This window comes from Tamandua tetradactyla, chromosome 2 (genome assembly GCF_023851605.1).
Source record: "Tamandua tetradactyla isolate mTamTet1 chromosome 2, mTamTet1.pri, whole genome shotgun sequence".
Taxonomy (NCBI): domain Eukaryota; kingdom Metazoa; phylum Chordata; class Mammalia; order Pilosa; family Myrmecophagidae; genus Tamandua; species Tamandua tetradactyla.
The window spans coordinates 166,456,470-166,472,676 of NC_135328.1; the positions used below are offsets into that span (position 1 = coordinate 166,456,470).

Sequence of the window (16,207 nt, forward strand, 5' to 3'; positions counted from 1 at the left end):
GAATGAAGAAGGAGGCAAGATCCAAGAACCGAGCCCTGGGGCCCTCCAAAGGCTAGAAGAGAAGAAGAAACCAGCAGAAGAGAAAGAGGAGCCCAGGCAGAGCGCATAAAACCAGGAGAATGTGGCGTCCCAGAAGCCAAGAACTGTCAGATGCTGCTGAGTGATTTGAGGACTGAGACTTGACCTCTGGTCTTGGCCATGAGAAGTCATTGGTGACCTTAAGTGGTAGGAGTGAAAGCCTGGCAGGAGAGGGTTCAAGAGAGAAGGAGACGGGAAAGCAGAGGATATGAAAACAGTGAGATCTGAGGAGGCTGACTATAAAGGGAAAGAGAAATAAGGTGACAGCTGGAGAGAGGGGCAGTGTAAGATCAAGAGAAGGTATTTTTGGTGAGATTGTTTTAAGAAGGGAGAGGTTTCAGGATCTTTGCGTACTTATGGGAATGATCCAGTAGAGAAAGGAAAATGACAGTGCAAGGGGAGATATATTCATAGGGTAAAGTCTTCACTGGAGATGGGCTCCTGTGCCCATCACTGGAGGAGAGATGGCCTTTTGACGAGCATATGGAAAGTTCATCCATTCCACACGAAGCAACAGGTGTAAATGGGTAGAGTTGCTACAAATAGGAGGACCATTTGGTGGTGGGAGAAGGTGGGAGTTCTCTTCTGATTCCTTCTCTTTTCTCAGTGAAATAGGAAGCAAGGATTTCAGCTGTGAGGGAGGGGGTGAGCGGGTGTTGAAGGTTTGAGGAGAGAAGAGCTGTGGAATGGATTCACTTGGAGAGATGGAGGTGAAGTAACTGGGGAGATGAAGTGGGCTTCTAGGAAGCACTGGGTCCACTGAAGCTCATGGCCCTGTATTTACAGTGAGACCAGCCATCGTGGTGCTGGGTTTTCACACATGCCATGCAGGTGGCAGCCCAGAACGGGTGAAGAGCTAGGATTAAGCAAGGTCGAAGTTTGATAATGGGTAAGAGAGAAGGTTGTTGAAACTTAAAAGGCATAATTATAATTAAATCTAAGTCAGCCAAGGAAAGGCATGAAGATGTAAGGGGCTCACAGATCCTGAAAAGGTATTAGGGCAGAATGGATGCCCCTTCGGGGTAAAGAATTGAAATTGGGGTACTAGAGGGTGTGACTTGGAAAGAGAGCCAGTCAGAAGGTGAATGCTTGAAATTGAAATTATGGAGTCCATGTGACATCCAGGGGTCAGCTAACTTTTCCTGTCCCGGGCCCGCTGGAAAATATTTTAGGCTTTGTGAGCCATAGGTCTCTGTCATAACTACTCATCTCTGCCGTTACGGTGAGAAAACAGCCATCAACAGTAAGGAAGTGAATGGGTGTGCTGTGTTCCAGTAAAACTACAGAAACAGGTTGGGGGCAACATGTGGGCAGGCTGGATCCCTGCAGGCTGTATTTGCCCCGCCCTGCTCCAGACTGTGCCATGAGAGCCAGGGCTGAGGTCGGGTGGAAGACAGGATCCCTGGAGATCGAAGAGAGAAAGCCAAGCAACTTGGAGGCCAGCAGGACAGTCTCGGCAGATATTAAAATGTCCCCAAATTATGAAAGGATTGATGTTAAAAAGGTGACAGTGAGCTGGGAATGTTGGGGGGTGGGGTGGCAAAAGGAAGGGAGGGGTTGAGCACTGCTTCAAAGTTGCTGGGGGTTTTTAGGGAAGGGGCGTGGACTGAGATGTGGAAGCCGTAAGGAGGGTCCAGGAGGACCCTTTCCTCTCGGGCAACACCCTGGGGGCAGGAGAGTTGTGGGAGAGAAAATGATATCCCTTAAGAGGGCTGGAAGCCAGCTTCCAGTTAAGAGCAGGGAGAGGAAAAGAACGTCGGGAGAAGAGATGGAGAATGGAAGGGATCTTGCTGATGTCAGGCTTTGGGAGCTTGGGGCGGGGGGGGGTGGGCGCAAGGTGAGGGGGCAGCATTGCTGCAGCCGGTTAAGGGGCCTGGATGTCCCTGGTGACTGACGGGCATGACCGGGGACCAAGGCGTGATGGCTTCACACCCGGTGCTGGAGGGGACTGATCAGCTCCTTAGGCTCGGACTCTTAGGCGGCAGGGTTGGAAGGATGGGGAAGGGGAGGTCTGCTCCAAGCAAATGTGGAAACTGAAGTGGAAAGGAAGTGAGGGAATAAGGGATGCAGGACAGGGGTGGAGAGCAAATCCTGAGTTGTGACGTAGTTGCAGCAGAGACCTCCGCCAACCCACAGGGAGCTCTAGAGCTAGGTTAGCCACCCCTCCCCCCCAGAGCTGTCCCACCTCGAGGCTCATGCCAGCACCACCACCACCTGTTGGCCAGGCCTTGGATGCCGTGTCCTCCGGTGAGCCTCCCAGCTGGGTCCCGAGTGTCTCCCTGGAGGGAGACTCTCGACATAGCACCATAGCACCCGTTGCCGTGGACCTGCACAAGCTAAGACATTCCCAGAGAGAGGGAGTGATCAACAATTTCAGATGCCTGTTTTTTTTTCCCTCTCCACTGGAGTTACTCCTTCATCCTGGCCTTGCCCCCCACGTTCCTCCCAGCTGAACCTGGCCCTTTCATCAACCAAATGTGACCTGGCCTGTGCTGAACCCCTAAGAAGCTGTATTCTAGGTGCTCGGTCCACCGCCGGCTCACCTGTGCCAGGCCTGGCTGATCTGGTCTCTTCGCCTCCCAGCATACCCAGTCAGCTGGCTGCAGAGTTTATAGGGCCCAGAACAAAAAGCAGAGAACAAGTGCCACTGAAGGTACTAAGAGCTAATGCTTTTTCCTTTCGTCCTTGAGCTCTCACTCTCTCTCTCTTTCTCCCTCTTTTTTTTTTTTTTTGCTGAGCAACTTTTTTTTAAATGTATTTTATTTATAAAACATACCAAAATACAAACGCAAACATTCTTACCATATGATCATTCCATTCTACATATATAATCAGTAATTTACAATATCATCACATAGTTGTATATTCATCATCGTGATCATTTCTTAAAACATTTGCATCAATTCAGAAAAGAAATAAAAAGAAAACAGAAAAATATTCATATATACCATACCCCTTAACCCTCCCTTTCATTGATCACTAGCATTTCAATCTACTAAATTTATTTTAACATTTGTTCCCCCTATTATTTATTCTTTTTAATCCATACGTTTTACTCATCTGTCCATAAGGTAGATAAAAGAAGTATCAGACACTTTACTTCTTTTCACAGTCACACAGTCACATTGCAAAAGCTATATCATTATACAATCATCTTCAAGAAACATGGCTACTGCTCTATATTTTCAGGCAGTTCCCTCCAGCCTCTCCATTACACCTTAACTAAAAATGTGATATCTATTTGATGCATAAGAATAACCTCCAGGATAACTTCTCGACTCTGTTTGGAATCTCTCAGCCATTGACATTTTATTTGGTATCATTTCTCTCTTCCCCCTTTCGGTAGAGGTTTTCTCAATCCCTTAATGCTGAGTCCCAACTCATTCTAGGATTTCTGTCCCACGTTGCCAGGAAGGTCCACACCCCTGGAAGTCATGTTCCACATAGAGAGGGGTAGGGTAGTGAGTTTGCTTGTCATGTTGGCTGAGAGAGAGAGGCCACATCTGAGCAACAAAAGAGATTCTCTGGGGGTGACTCTTAGGCCTAATTTTAAGTAGGCTTAGCCTGTTCTTTGCAGGGTTAAGTTTCATATGAACAGACCCCAAGATTGGGGGCTCAGCCTATTGCTTTGGTTGTCCCCACTGCTTGTGAGAATATCAAGAATTCGCTGAGCAACTTTTAATATAACTTGCTTATATAAATTGTAATTTATGAAATTACATATGAAAATTAGTAATTTATGTAACTGTAGTAATAGCAATGTGATCAAATTTTAAAATTATTCAAAACCTCTTTTTCCAGTAAAAGTAAAACAATTGAAAAATTTCTTAAAAATTATTTTTAGTGATCTTAAACCTAAAAGTTAAGTTTTGCTTGATACAAGAAAATAACTAGCTGCTAGAATATTCATTAAAATGTTATTGACATTTTTTCAGCACTTGACATAAATGATGAGTTGAATAACTTTTGTAGAGTTAAGTATAAATTTTTAGTTTAATTGTAAAAGTCCAAGTCACACATAAAAGCACTGAAGAACATAAAAATCTCCAGTAGCAAGGGGGTGCAAGGGTAGCTCAGTGGTAGAGTTCTCACCTAACACGCAGGAGACCTGGGTTCGGTTCCCAACCCGTGTACTCCCCGCCTCCCGCCCCCCAGTTCAACAAATGGTACTTCAGTAAAGGGATGGTCTGATGCAAAAAGATTGAAGCATACAAAAAATATCCAGTAAGAACACACGTCTACCTCAATGAGCTCTCTCTTGACTCGTCATAAACATTTGATATTTAATGTTGTTCTAAATCATGTAAAATTAAGAACAAATTATCAGCATGAATTTACTTTCATCTTTATGTTGTGTGATGCCAGTTTTAAATGCATATATAAGAGCATTAAGTCTTGATGCATATGTACTTCGTTCTTACCGGAACAGTGGAAATGTTGCACAAAACTAAGCCTGCTGTTTTCGTTTCACTTATTGATATGCTCACATTCTACCAACACAGATAAATTAGAAAGGCCTGAAAAGTCAGGGACGTCCGGGAAGACCTATCTTTCTTTCCCTTTCCATCTGTCATCATTTTCATTGTAAGCAGCTAGATAACACAGGGAAATATCCCCAGCAAGAAAGAAGGTGATAGGCTCCCTTCACTGCTCCTCTTTCTTAGAACACTTGCCCCAGGGCCTGACTCTGGGATTTGGGCTCCTGGCTGAGGTCACGTTCCTTGGATCTGCCATGGGTCCCTGCTGCCCAGCAGAGCAGAGGGGGCCAGTAGCGGGCTGGACACAGGCTGAGGACAAGGGCCCCTGAAGAGGAGAGGGCCGAGGAGCGGCAGGGCTGAAATGGAGTGACTCACCTGAAGGTGTTGGCAGGGTAGGGACAAGAGTGACCTTAGTGACCCAAAGTCCTAATAGGCAGGACGGTAACAGAGGCTGGGAGGGGAGGACAGGGCAAAAGTTGAAAAGGAGGACTTTCTGGGGCTGAGACTTTGGAAGTAGACTGATTTCAGCTGATACACTTAACTAACAATTGACTATTTCCGGGGGAAAGATGTAAATGGCTTTTAAACATGTCTCACTCAGAATTGAAGAGGTGTGAAGCCAGGAGTCTTATTTTTCACTTATCAGAATGACTGAGATTCAGAAAAGTGAGTATACCGGTCAGGGTGTGGGGAAACCGCATTCTCCTTTGTTGTTTGGAAGGAATTGTATCCATTTTAATTGCACACACAGTTCGAATAAGAAATTTTTCACTTCCAAGAATTTTTCACAACAGGCAAATATACCTATAAGTGGACACAGACACGCGTACCAAGGCTATTCATTGCTATAGTTTGGGAATGATCTAAATGTTTATCAGGACAGAGCTGATTAAAGAAGTGCTAGAACATCAATACAGTAGAGAAGGGGCAGCAAATGTTTTCTGTCAGGTGCCAAATAGTCAATATTTTGTGGGTCATACAGACTCTGAAAACAGATCTGCCATTGTAGCCTGTCTGTCGTCACCACGACGATAAATGAACAAATGGATGTGACTGTGTCCCGACACAATTCTGTTCAGCTGGTGGTGGGCGGGATTGGACCTGTGGGCCACACATTTGCCAACCTCATAGGACAGCGACACACCCACTTTGAGTAAAATGATGAGGCAGCACTTTGTCTAATGGCTCGGAGTGGTCTCAGGATGCAGCAATAAGCAGGACCGTAAAAGATGCTGCTGCGTGTGTGTGTGTGTGTGTGTGTGTGTGCGCGCGCGCACGCACATGTGGTGTTTGAAGATATACACTTACTATGCCTACAGTTACTAGAGTACACAAATAATCCATAACAACAAGCGTCTTTGGAGAAGGGAAAGGTTGGAATGGAAAGGGGAAACAGATGGTGGGGGGAGAATGAGGTGGGGTCAGGGCTGGGGGGCACCAAGGATGTGAAGGGAGGCTAAGCCTTTGGGCTGTTGGCATTTGTTTTTCCTCTGGGCACGTGTGACTTTTCCAAAAAGCCAAGGAAACAATAAAAAGTTGATCTCTATTGCGCTCCTGTGACCCCGTGACAGGCCAGACATTGTTGGCGGTGCTGGGACCTCCTGGCCCTCACAGAGCTGTGTCTGGTGAGTAGTGGAGGTGATTCCAGGGAGTGGTAGTGAGATTGTCTCAGGTCTCAAAGCCCAGCATATGCGAGAGCTGTCCCTGTCTGGATGACCTAGGGGAAAATTGCTTAACCTCTCTGGGTATCCCTCATTCAACAGCGTTGGGTTCTCACACACTCATGAGATGCTTCTGTGCCAGCCACTCTGCCCCCTGCCAACAAAAACAGTAATAGCAGCTCTGGTATTTTGTGCCAGGCACTATGCTACGTGCTTTCCATTTCGTATCTCGTTATCATCAGCGTGCCCTAAATAGATCATTGCAGTCCCCATTTTTCAGATAAGGAAGCTGAGCTCAGAGAAGTTAAGTATCTAGCCCAGGGTCATCATAGTTGGTGATGTGCCAGTGCAGAGCAGAGACCTACACCCAGCTGTGACTGGGAAAGTCCTGGGTGCCACTGTGCCCCGTCCAAAGCAGGAGGATTGCGCCCAGGCCACGCATGGCATAAGAGCACCTGGTCCCCGGCATGTGGCTGGCGTTCAGTCCTTGGAGTACCTTCTCTCCATCCCCATGCTTCGTCTTTCAGGACATCATCCCCTTCGGCAACAACCCTGTGTTCCGCTACCTCTTCGGCTGGATGGTACCTCCTAAGATCTCCCTCCTGAAGCTGACCCAGGGCGAGACCCTGCGCAAGCTGTATGAGCAGCATCACGTGGTGCAGGACATGCTGGTGCCCATGAGGACCCTGCCACAGGCCCTGCACACCTTCCACAATGACATCCACGTGAGCCACGGGCAGCCGGGCCCCGCCCCACCCGCAGCCTGCTCCCCTGCCCTTGCGCACAGCTGCCAGCTGGGCCTCAGTGTTCCCCACTGTAAATTGGGGGCATTGGCTCCTGTTGGCCTTCGGAGACCTCGCCCACTCAGCGGTGGCCCGATGGTAGAGAAGTCCCTGAGCTTGTGACCTGCTCTGACTGTGTCCTGTAGGGTAGCAGAGCCGGGGTGTTCTCATCCGGGGCTCAAGGCGAGGGCCAAGCTGTGTGCAGCCCATGGGCATGGGGATGGGGCCGGGGGGTTGGTCCCTAGAGAATGCTGCAGAGCCTCCCTGTGGGTGAGGAGGGCGTAGAGACAGGGCGGGCCCTCCATGAGGGTCACTTGTTGGAGAAAAAGCACCAACTCCCCACTCCCTGGTCCATGCAGGTCTACCCCATCTGGCTGTGCCCATTCATCTTGCCCAGCCAACCAGGCCTGGTGCACCCCAAAGGAGATGAGGCCGAGCTCTACGTTGACATTGGAGCCTATGGGGAACCGCGTGTGAAGCACTTTGAAGCCAGGTGTTGCATGAGGCAGTTGGAGAAGTTTGTCCGAAGCGTGCATGGGTGAGTGGCCTGGGTGCTGCTCTATGGGGTGCAGGGAAGGCAGTCAGCTCTGAGTTGAGAGCTGGGACCCCCGGGCCAGATCAGCTGTGGTTGCAGCAGTCTCTGATTCAGGAAGCAAGCTGTGAAAGATGGTGAAGAGGCAGATTTACAGGCCTTCTCGACCCCTCTCTTCCTGCATTCCCTTCTCCACATTACTCATCAGTATCCCAGAAATCCAGAGTCACCCTAAATGCTCCCCACGAGGCAGATGATGAGTTTGACTCCAGACATGTTCAGAGGTTACTGCCCACTGAAGCCTCTTCAGACTCAAAAGGCCAAAGTTCAGGACTGAGCATTGCTCAGAAAATAGCGTGGAACAAACTACTGATGAACACAACACCGACGAATCTCAAAATACTCACACTGATGGAAAGCAGCCGGAACAAAAAGAGTACAGACTGCATGAATCCATTTATATAAAATTAGAAAATGCATATGGATTTATAGTGAAAGAAAGCACTTTTTTTTTTTTTGCCTGGGGATGGCAAAAGACAATAGATACCAGAGCGGAAGAAGGAAAGCTTTGGATGTGGATGTGTTCATTATCTTGATTGTAGTGATGGTTTCACGGTTATAGAGATACATGAAGATGTACCAAGTTGTACACTTTAAGCATGCACTTTATTGAATGTCAATAAAATTTTTTAAACCCAGCCCCACCCCTCATCAGTGGGACAGCACATGTAGTGGACCGAACACTGTGGGGAGAGCCCAGGTGTCTTGAGTTCTACTCTGGACTTTGCCTCCACCGCAGAGCCACCTGCCTCCCTGAGCTCCAATTCCCCATCTGCAAAACGGGGGTAAGAATTCCTGCACTGCCCTCCACACTAGGTCGTTAGGCAGATTGACAGGATAAACCCTCCAAAAGCACCTCCTAAACTGCAAAGGCCATTGCATGTTAGGGATGGCTGGGTTTCTCTCATGTCTCCCCTCCCTTTTCTACCTCTGCAGATTCCAGATGCTGTATGCCGACTGCTACATGAACCGGGAGGAGTTCTGGGAGATGTTTGACGGCTCCCTGTACCACAAGCTGCGGAAACAGCTCAATTGCCAGGACGCTTTCCCAGAGGTGTATGACAAGATCTGCAAGGCTGCCAGGCACTGAGCTGGAGCCTGCAGGGAAGGACCTGTGGGGGGATCCTGTCTCCCTGGGCTGGTGGCATCTTCCCTTCATGCAAGCTTGGCTGCTCTCTCAGATCTAATTTTCAGAAAGAAACCCCTCCAGAAATCCCACCCACACAGCCCCAGCAGCTTCCTCTCAGCTTCGGGGCAGCCTAGTGGAACAGAAAGAACGTGGGATCTATAATCAGACCAACCTGAATCCAGTTCCCAGTTTAGCCATTCATTAGCTGTGTGCCTCTGGGCAAGTCACTGAACCCCTCTGAACTCCCAGTGCTTTCATCTGTTGAGGGGACAGTAACACCTTTCTGCAGGTTGTTGTTGTATCAGTCAAGCACCTGCCACCTTGTCGGTGCTAGATAAGTGGTAGCTATTACGATTCTTTCCCATTCAGCATTACATCCAACTAGTATGACAAGGCCCCACCTTAGGGCACGTGTGCACAGGTTTGGCTGGAATTATGAAGGGGGTACCCTGGTTGAACTCCTCAAGGGGAGAAGGAAGGTTCCTGTCCATCTCTTGGGGTCTCAGGGGGCAAAAGATGGGGTGGGCAGGCCCAAGAAGTGCTGTGCCAAAGCCATGTCCCATTCCAAAGTTCTCTTTGCAATCCTTGCTGATGTCCTTCCTGCCCCTTCCTCATTCACCCAGGGCCACTCCAGCCATTTCCGAGTCCATTCAGAGAGGACTGTGTTACTGGAGAAGATATTTCAAGGTTGATTCCCATCCAAGCCTATGTCTGGGACACCCAGGCGAACTGAGTGGTTTCCACTCAAAATTTGATCCCGGTGCTCCAACCCTCCAGGCCTTTTGTCCCCAGAGCCCACTTGATCATGGTGGGGGTGCCGCCATGCTGCTCTGTGGCACGGGGGGCAGGAGGGGGCAGTGGTGGGAGACTGGGCCACCCCAGGCAGGAGAATGGAGCCTACTCTGCTTCCTGTGTGGTCTCCTGGTGGTTCTGAGAGGAAAGAGCATCATCAGCTTTTTCTGTTTCCCCAGCTACTCGTCTCCCTTTTTCTTTTCCCTCAGCTGTAGTTTCAGTGCCTTAGCTCCAAAGCTCAGAGAAAAGCTAGCTCTGTTTCCGTTCCAGAGGGAAGTGAACCTCCCCAAGGGTCTTCCTCACTTATTATTCAAGCTTGATTGTTTATGCAACTCCATCTTAAGAACTGTCCAGCTTCAGCTAAAAACCCAGAAGCTAAGAAGGAGTTCTGTCATGTAAAGGAAGGTAAAATTAAGAGAGCTGTGCCAGGCAGTGTGACATTCGGAGAGAGCGACCACTGGACCAGGTGTCTGGAGTTTTAACCCCTGCTCTGTGGTCAGCAAGCTGTCAACTTTTTACCTCGGGCAAGTCACTTGTCCCCTGTGAGCTGCAGTTTCTCATCTGCCACATGGGTGCACACAAGAGCTTCCCAGATCCTTTTGTTGCAAGAATCTACCATGGTTGCAAAACCCATGGAAAGCCTTGTTTGGGTTGAAAGAAAATAAGAGGAAAACTGTGACCAAGGTGGATGCCTGATTGGCTGTCATTTATGGTCCTTTCACCCCCAAAGCCACCTTCCATCTCATTTTCAGAAAGATGCATTTGTGGCTTGCAGGGAAATGTGAATCTTGTCACTCTAGAGTCCCAGAATCCTCTTGTCTGAATGCTTTGTCTGAAGGATGCTCACTCATTCCACCTGGGAATTGTCATGCTGCAGTGTTTTAATGTGATCCTGTGAGTGTTGGGTACCTCCATGGCACTCAAAAGGCAAAGAACCACCCTTACCAACTTGGCCTCTGGAGGGGACATAAGAAAGAAAAAAAAGAAACCTCATTCTCTAGCTTGTATGCAAAGCACGTGCATTCTGGCATTAGCTCCTATTAGGTCCATGTGCTTCCTTGCTCGGTGCTAAACTGATGATTCTACTTGCTGTAGAGGAATGGTTAACACGAGCTAGATTAACCCTGCAAGAATGCTCCACTTCACCTGTGGAGCCTCCATCCCTAAGTCACAGGGAGTATGGCCAGATAGGCCAGCAGCTTCTGTCGCTTTTGTCCCGTAGACCAAAATCCTGCCCTTCACAGACCTCACCCCACACCCTGGGTCTTGGAAGGGAAGGTATTTGGGGTTCACACCAGCCTTGGAGGTGAATGTTTTGTTCTGGTAATATCTTGCCTGGAAAGAGGCAGTCTTCCAAACGTGGTGAGCTGAATTACCAGCACTTTCTTGTAGCCAGTCCTGGCACTGTCCATCAATGTAGTAGCTACAAGTGGAGTTAAACTTGGTGCCAGGGGCCAGTGCATGTGGGAAGTGAAAGAGCAGGCCTCTCCCCTCCAGAGCCCCGAGTTTCTTAGCTGTATGAAGGTTTTCTGTAAAATCAGGATTGCAGCCAGTTTCTTTGGCTAGAAGAATGAACCATGTAACTGATATTTCCTGAAGGGGAAGGGAGGGGTTTAGGGGATGGAAGTGGCAGTGTATGCTGTAGGGTTTTTATTTTTGTTTTTTATTTTCCTGATCAAGGGAACCGAGGAGAAAGGCACGAGACATCTCTGCCAGGCTCCTGGAATTGCAGGCATTGTGCCTCCTGTCCAGAACATATATGTCCCTGTGACTGTGTGCCTGCTGCTTCTATGAAAATAAAATAAAATATGACCTGGAAACTAGCCTTTGTCGTTTCCTGCTCTGTGGCGTGTCTCCTGGGGACCACTGAAGGCGTCTGACCTGGGCTTGAGAGAAGGCTCTGCAACTCACCAGGTCAGTTTCCCATGGCACCCCCGGGCCCACGGACAAGGGCTGAAAGAGAACATGGGGAAAGGACAAGTTTGCTGGGGTAGTGAGGTTGTGGGCTTGCCCCATTAAAAAAAAATTTCTATCACCATCACCTGCTTAGGTGTTAATAGGATCCCTCTATCTGCAAGGTAGAGAACAGACTGCAGGGGAAGAGGGTGGAAGGGTGGCCACTGAGGAGGCCATTGCAAGAGTCCAGGTGAGACGTGATGATGGCTTTTTTTTTTTTTTTGATTGTAGAACCTTAACATACAAACATACATTCTTGACATAAAAACATTTCATACATGGTCCACAATCAGCGGCTCACAGTATCACATAGTTGTCTGTTCATCACCATGATTATTTTTTGAACATTTGCATCACTCCAGCAAAAGAAAGAAAAAAGAAAAAACTCATATATGCCATACCCTTCACCCCTCCCTCTCATTGACTGCTAGTGTTTCCATCTACCCAATTTATTTTAGATGGTGGCTTGTTAAAGTGTTTTCTTTTTCTTTCTTTGATGGTGGCTTATAAAGCAGCAGACATGGTTGTCAAATTTCTGAGTATACAGCTGGAAACTGCATTTCCCAGCCTCCCTCGCAGTCCTTGTGCCAAGAGGAATGTGAGCAAAAGGAAGATGGGAGCTTCTCCTGGCTCTTTCCCTGCCTTTAGCTAGATGCAGGTGACAACCACATCATATGTGGTGGCAGAGTAACAAGGTGGAAGCAGCCTGGATCCCTGAGGCACTGTGGTGAACTGCCAAGTGAATCTGTCCTGGATTATTAGGGAACAAGAATAAGCTTTTGTTGTGTCACTACTTATTGGGACTGTCTGTTACAGCAGGTTAGCTTATCCTACAGTTACAGGGCTGTGAGGCTTAAATGAACAACAACAAAAAAAGGTTGAGTTTGGTTCAATAAAACTATGCAAACGAAAAAAAGATTCAACAAATGGCGCTGCAATAGTGGGAAAGTCACGTGGAAAAAGAATGACATGTGACCCCACCAATACAGCACCCAAAAGAAAAACTTCCATGCAAATGAATGCAGGCATGAGTATATACATAATGCACATTTTCCTAAAATGTGTGAGAGGTGGGTCCCATCCTAAAGTTATTTGAAAGACACCTTGCAATTCAGTTTGCTAAATGTGCTGGAATGCAATATACCAGAAATGGATTGGCTTTTACAAAGGGAATTTATTAGGTTACAAATTCACAGTTGTAAGGCCATGACAGTGCCCAGATTAAGGCATCAACAAGAGGATCCCTTCACTCAAGATAGGGGTTTCTCTGTCACATGGGAAGGCACGTGGTGACGTCTGCTGTCCTGCCCTCCCAACTTCTGGTTTAAGTTTCTGATGCCACGGTCCTCTTTTAGCTTCTCTGGGGCAAACTCTGGATTTTACTTCTTAACTTGGCATCTCCTGGGGGCCCTTTTCAGAAAAAGAGCCTATCACCTGGTTTCATCTCTCTGCTGTATCAGCTCTGAGCTCTCTTTGCTCTCTGTCTTTATTCTCTTCATAGAGGACTCCAGTAAGTGGATTAAGGCTCACCTTGAATTGGGTGGGCCACATCTGCATAGAAATAACATAATTCAAAGGTCCCACCTTGAATTGGGTGGGTCACATCTCCAACCTAATTAGGTGGAAACAACCTAATCAAGAGGTCCCACCCACAATAGGTCTGTTCCCACAAGATTGGATTAGGAGAATATGGCTTTTTGGGGCATGGGGGGCGGGGTGGTACATAACAGTTTCAAACCAGCACACTTTGGAAAGGAAATTCCCTTTCCAAGTGATCAGTTTTCCCAATCCGGATTTTGTGTATTAGCTTTACTTGAAGGAGGAGAAATGTCTAACATTCCTTAAAACAGTTTTTGCAGCTTAACCCTTAAATATCACCTTACATTTGAATACCACGACATAGAATATCTTGCTTAAACCCTACACCCTGGTAAGAAAAGCAGTTCCTTTTTTTTTTTTTAGCCCCATTTTACAGATAGGAAAGTGAGGCTGAAGAAAGGTAAGCAATTTGCTAAAGGCCACATTGAAACTATTAATGAGTGAAACAGAAAGACAGACTCACCATCTAGTCTTACAACAGCAAAGTGCTGAAAGGGCCTTGGCCTCAGCAGACAGTAGCAACTCCAGACCTAGAAACAGTGATGTGAGGCTCTGTGGCTGAGTACCGCATGCACGTGGCAGGTGCTCAGGTTCACTGAACTGAACTTGGCTCAGAAGGTGTTCTAGCTTGCTAGCTGCCAGAATGCAATATACCAGAATTGGAATGGCTTTTTAAAAGGGGGAATTTAGGAAGTTACAAGTTTACAGTTCTAAGGCTGAGAAAATGTCCCAATTTAAACAAGTCTATAGAAATGTCCAATCTAAGGCATCCAGGGAAAGATAAGGTTGGTTCAAGAAGGCCGATGATGTTTAGGGTTTCTCTCAGCTGGAAGGGCACGTGGCGAAGTCTCTCAGTTTTCTCTCCCAGCTTCTAGTTTCATGAAGGTCCCCGGGAGGCGTTTTCCTTCTTCATCTCCAAATGTCTCTGGCGGCATGGGTTCTCAGCCACGTGTGGTTTTGCTCGGCTCTGCTGTGGCTTTCTCGTGGCTCTAAAAAGGGACTGTCTCCAAGATGTTTCCTGTTTTAAAGGATTAATGGCTGGAGTCACATCTCCATGGAAGCTATCTGATCAAAAGTTACTACCCACAATTGGGTCGGGTCACATCGCCATGGAAACAATCAAAATGCCCTCTTGCCAGCAATACTGAATGAAGATTAAAGGACATGGCTTTTCTGGGGTCTACCACAGATTCAAACCAGCACAAGTGTTGTCTACTATACAGGCAGACCTGGGAGATATTGTGGGTTTGGTTCCAGACAACTGTAATAAAGTGAATGTTGCAATAAAATGAGTCACATTTTCTTTTGTTTCCCAAGGCATATAAAGGTTATGTCTATTAGGTGTGCCTTGTGTCTAACCAAAAACAATATATACACCTTAATTTAAAATACTTTATTGCTGGGTGATGCAACAGTGGCTCACTGGCAGAATTCTTGCCTGCCATGCCAGAGACCTGAATTTGATTCCTGGAGCCTACCCATGTGAAAAAAAAAAAAAAAACCCTCTCACAGGATTTTGGAATGGCAAATGACATTGGCTTCCACTGCAAGGCACCAGCTGCATTGGCCCCTAACAACAGAACCAGCCTGTCCTTTGAAGCTTTGAAGCCAGGCATTGACTTCTCCTGTCTAGCTATGAAAGTACTAGTTGGCGTCTTCTTCCAGTAGAAAGTTGTTCCATCTACATTGAAAGTCTGTTGTTCATCATAGCCACCTTCACAAGTATCTTAGCTAGATCTTCTGGAAAAATTGCTACAGCTTCTACATCAGCACTTGCTGCTTCACCTTGCATTTTTGTATTATAGAGATGTCTTCTTTCCTTAAATCTCATGAACAACCTCTGTTAGCTTCCAACTTTTCTTCTGCAGCTTCCTCGCCTCACTCAACTTTCAAAGAATTTAAGAGAGGGCCTTGCTCTGGATTAAGCTTGGATTTAAGGGAATGTTGCAGTTGGTTTGATCTTCTATTCAGACCACTAAAACACTCTCCATATCAGCAATAAAGATGCCGTCTATCTTATCATTTGTGTGTTCACTGAAGTAGCACTTTAAAATTCCTTCAAGAACTTTTCCTTTGCGTTCACAATTTGCCTAACTGCTTGGTGCGTGAAGCCTCGCTTTTGGCCTATTTCAGCTTTTGTCATGTCTTCCTCACTAAGCTTAATAATTTCCAAATTTTGTTTTAAAGTGAGAGACCTGCGACTCTTCCTTTCACTTGTGCACTTAGCAGCCATGATAGGATTATTAATTGACTTGATTTCAATACTGTTTTCTCTTGGGTAAAAGGGAGGCCTGAGGAGGGGGAGAGAGCCAGGGGAACAGCTAGTCGGAGCAGTCAGGGCAAACACAACACGTATCAGTTGCATTTGCCATCTCATATGAGCAGAGTTCGTGATGTCCCAGTACAATTCCAATAGTAACATCAAAGATCACTGATTGCAGATTACCATAACATATCATAAAAATGAAGGACTTTGAAATACTACAAGAATTACCAAAACATGACACAAAGACGCAAAGTGAGTACATGCTGTTGGAAAAAGTGCGCTGATAGACTTGCTCCTCACAAGGTTGCCACAAACCTTGAATTTATAAAAAATGCAATATCTTCAAAGTGCAACAAAGGAAAGAACAATAAAATAAGGTATGCATGTCTGCATAGACCCCTGTAAAACCATCACTATAATCAAGACAGTGAACCTATCCATCACCCCAAAGGTTTCCTCATGTCCCCTTCCCTTTGCCACTGTCCCCAGGCAAACACTTATCTGCTTTTTGTCACTCTAGATTAGTTTTCATTTTCTAGAGTTTTATATAAACGGGATCACAAAATATGTATTTCTTTTAGAGAGAACAGGGTTCAATTCCTGGCCATGCACTCCAAAAAAAATTGAACAAATTGTGCGTGATAATGGCATATTCACATGGAATATTCTCATTTCTTTCATTCACAACTGTTTTAAGACTCATCCATTTTTCAGTGTGTATCCATAGTTCATTCCATTTTATTGCTGTGTGGTGTTCCATTGTATGGGTATACCAAAGCTTATTCATTCATTCACCCATTGATGGACATTTAGGTTGTTTTCAGTTTTCAGTAATGACAAATGCTAGGAACATTTGTATACAAGCACATTGAAG

At 46.6% G+C, this 16,207-nt stretch overlaps 2 protein-coding genes across 2 annotated transcripts in view; one reads left to right on the forward strand and one right to left on the reverse strand.

Annotated features, from left to right (window-relative positions):
* The window catches only part of DHCR24 (24-dehydrocholesterol reductase), a 36,923-nt gene extending 25,588 nt beyond the window's left edge, over positions 1–11,335 (forward strand). The window contains exons 7-9 of the mRNA XM_077149529.1: positions 6,745–6,942; positions 7,359–7,537; positions 8,528–11,335. Of these exons, the coding sequence (XP_077005644.1) occupies positions 6,745–6,942; positions 7,359–7,537; positions 8,528–8,681 (531 nt within the window). The 3' untranslated portion in view covers positions 8,682–11,335. The remainder of the gene's footprint in view (positions 1–6,744; positions 6,943–7,358; positions 7,538–8,527) is intronic.
* A 402-nt stretch (positions 11,336–11,737) lies between these two features.
* Positions 11,738–16,207, reverse strand: part of CIMAP2 (ciliary microtubule associated protein 2) — a 40,969-nt gene continuing 36,499 nt past the window's right edge. Inside the window, exon 13 of the transcript XR_013170944.1 lies at positions 11,738–14,085. The gene's annotated coding sequence lies outside the window, so the exon portion shown is untranslated. The remainder of the gene's footprint in view (positions 14,086–16,207) is intronic.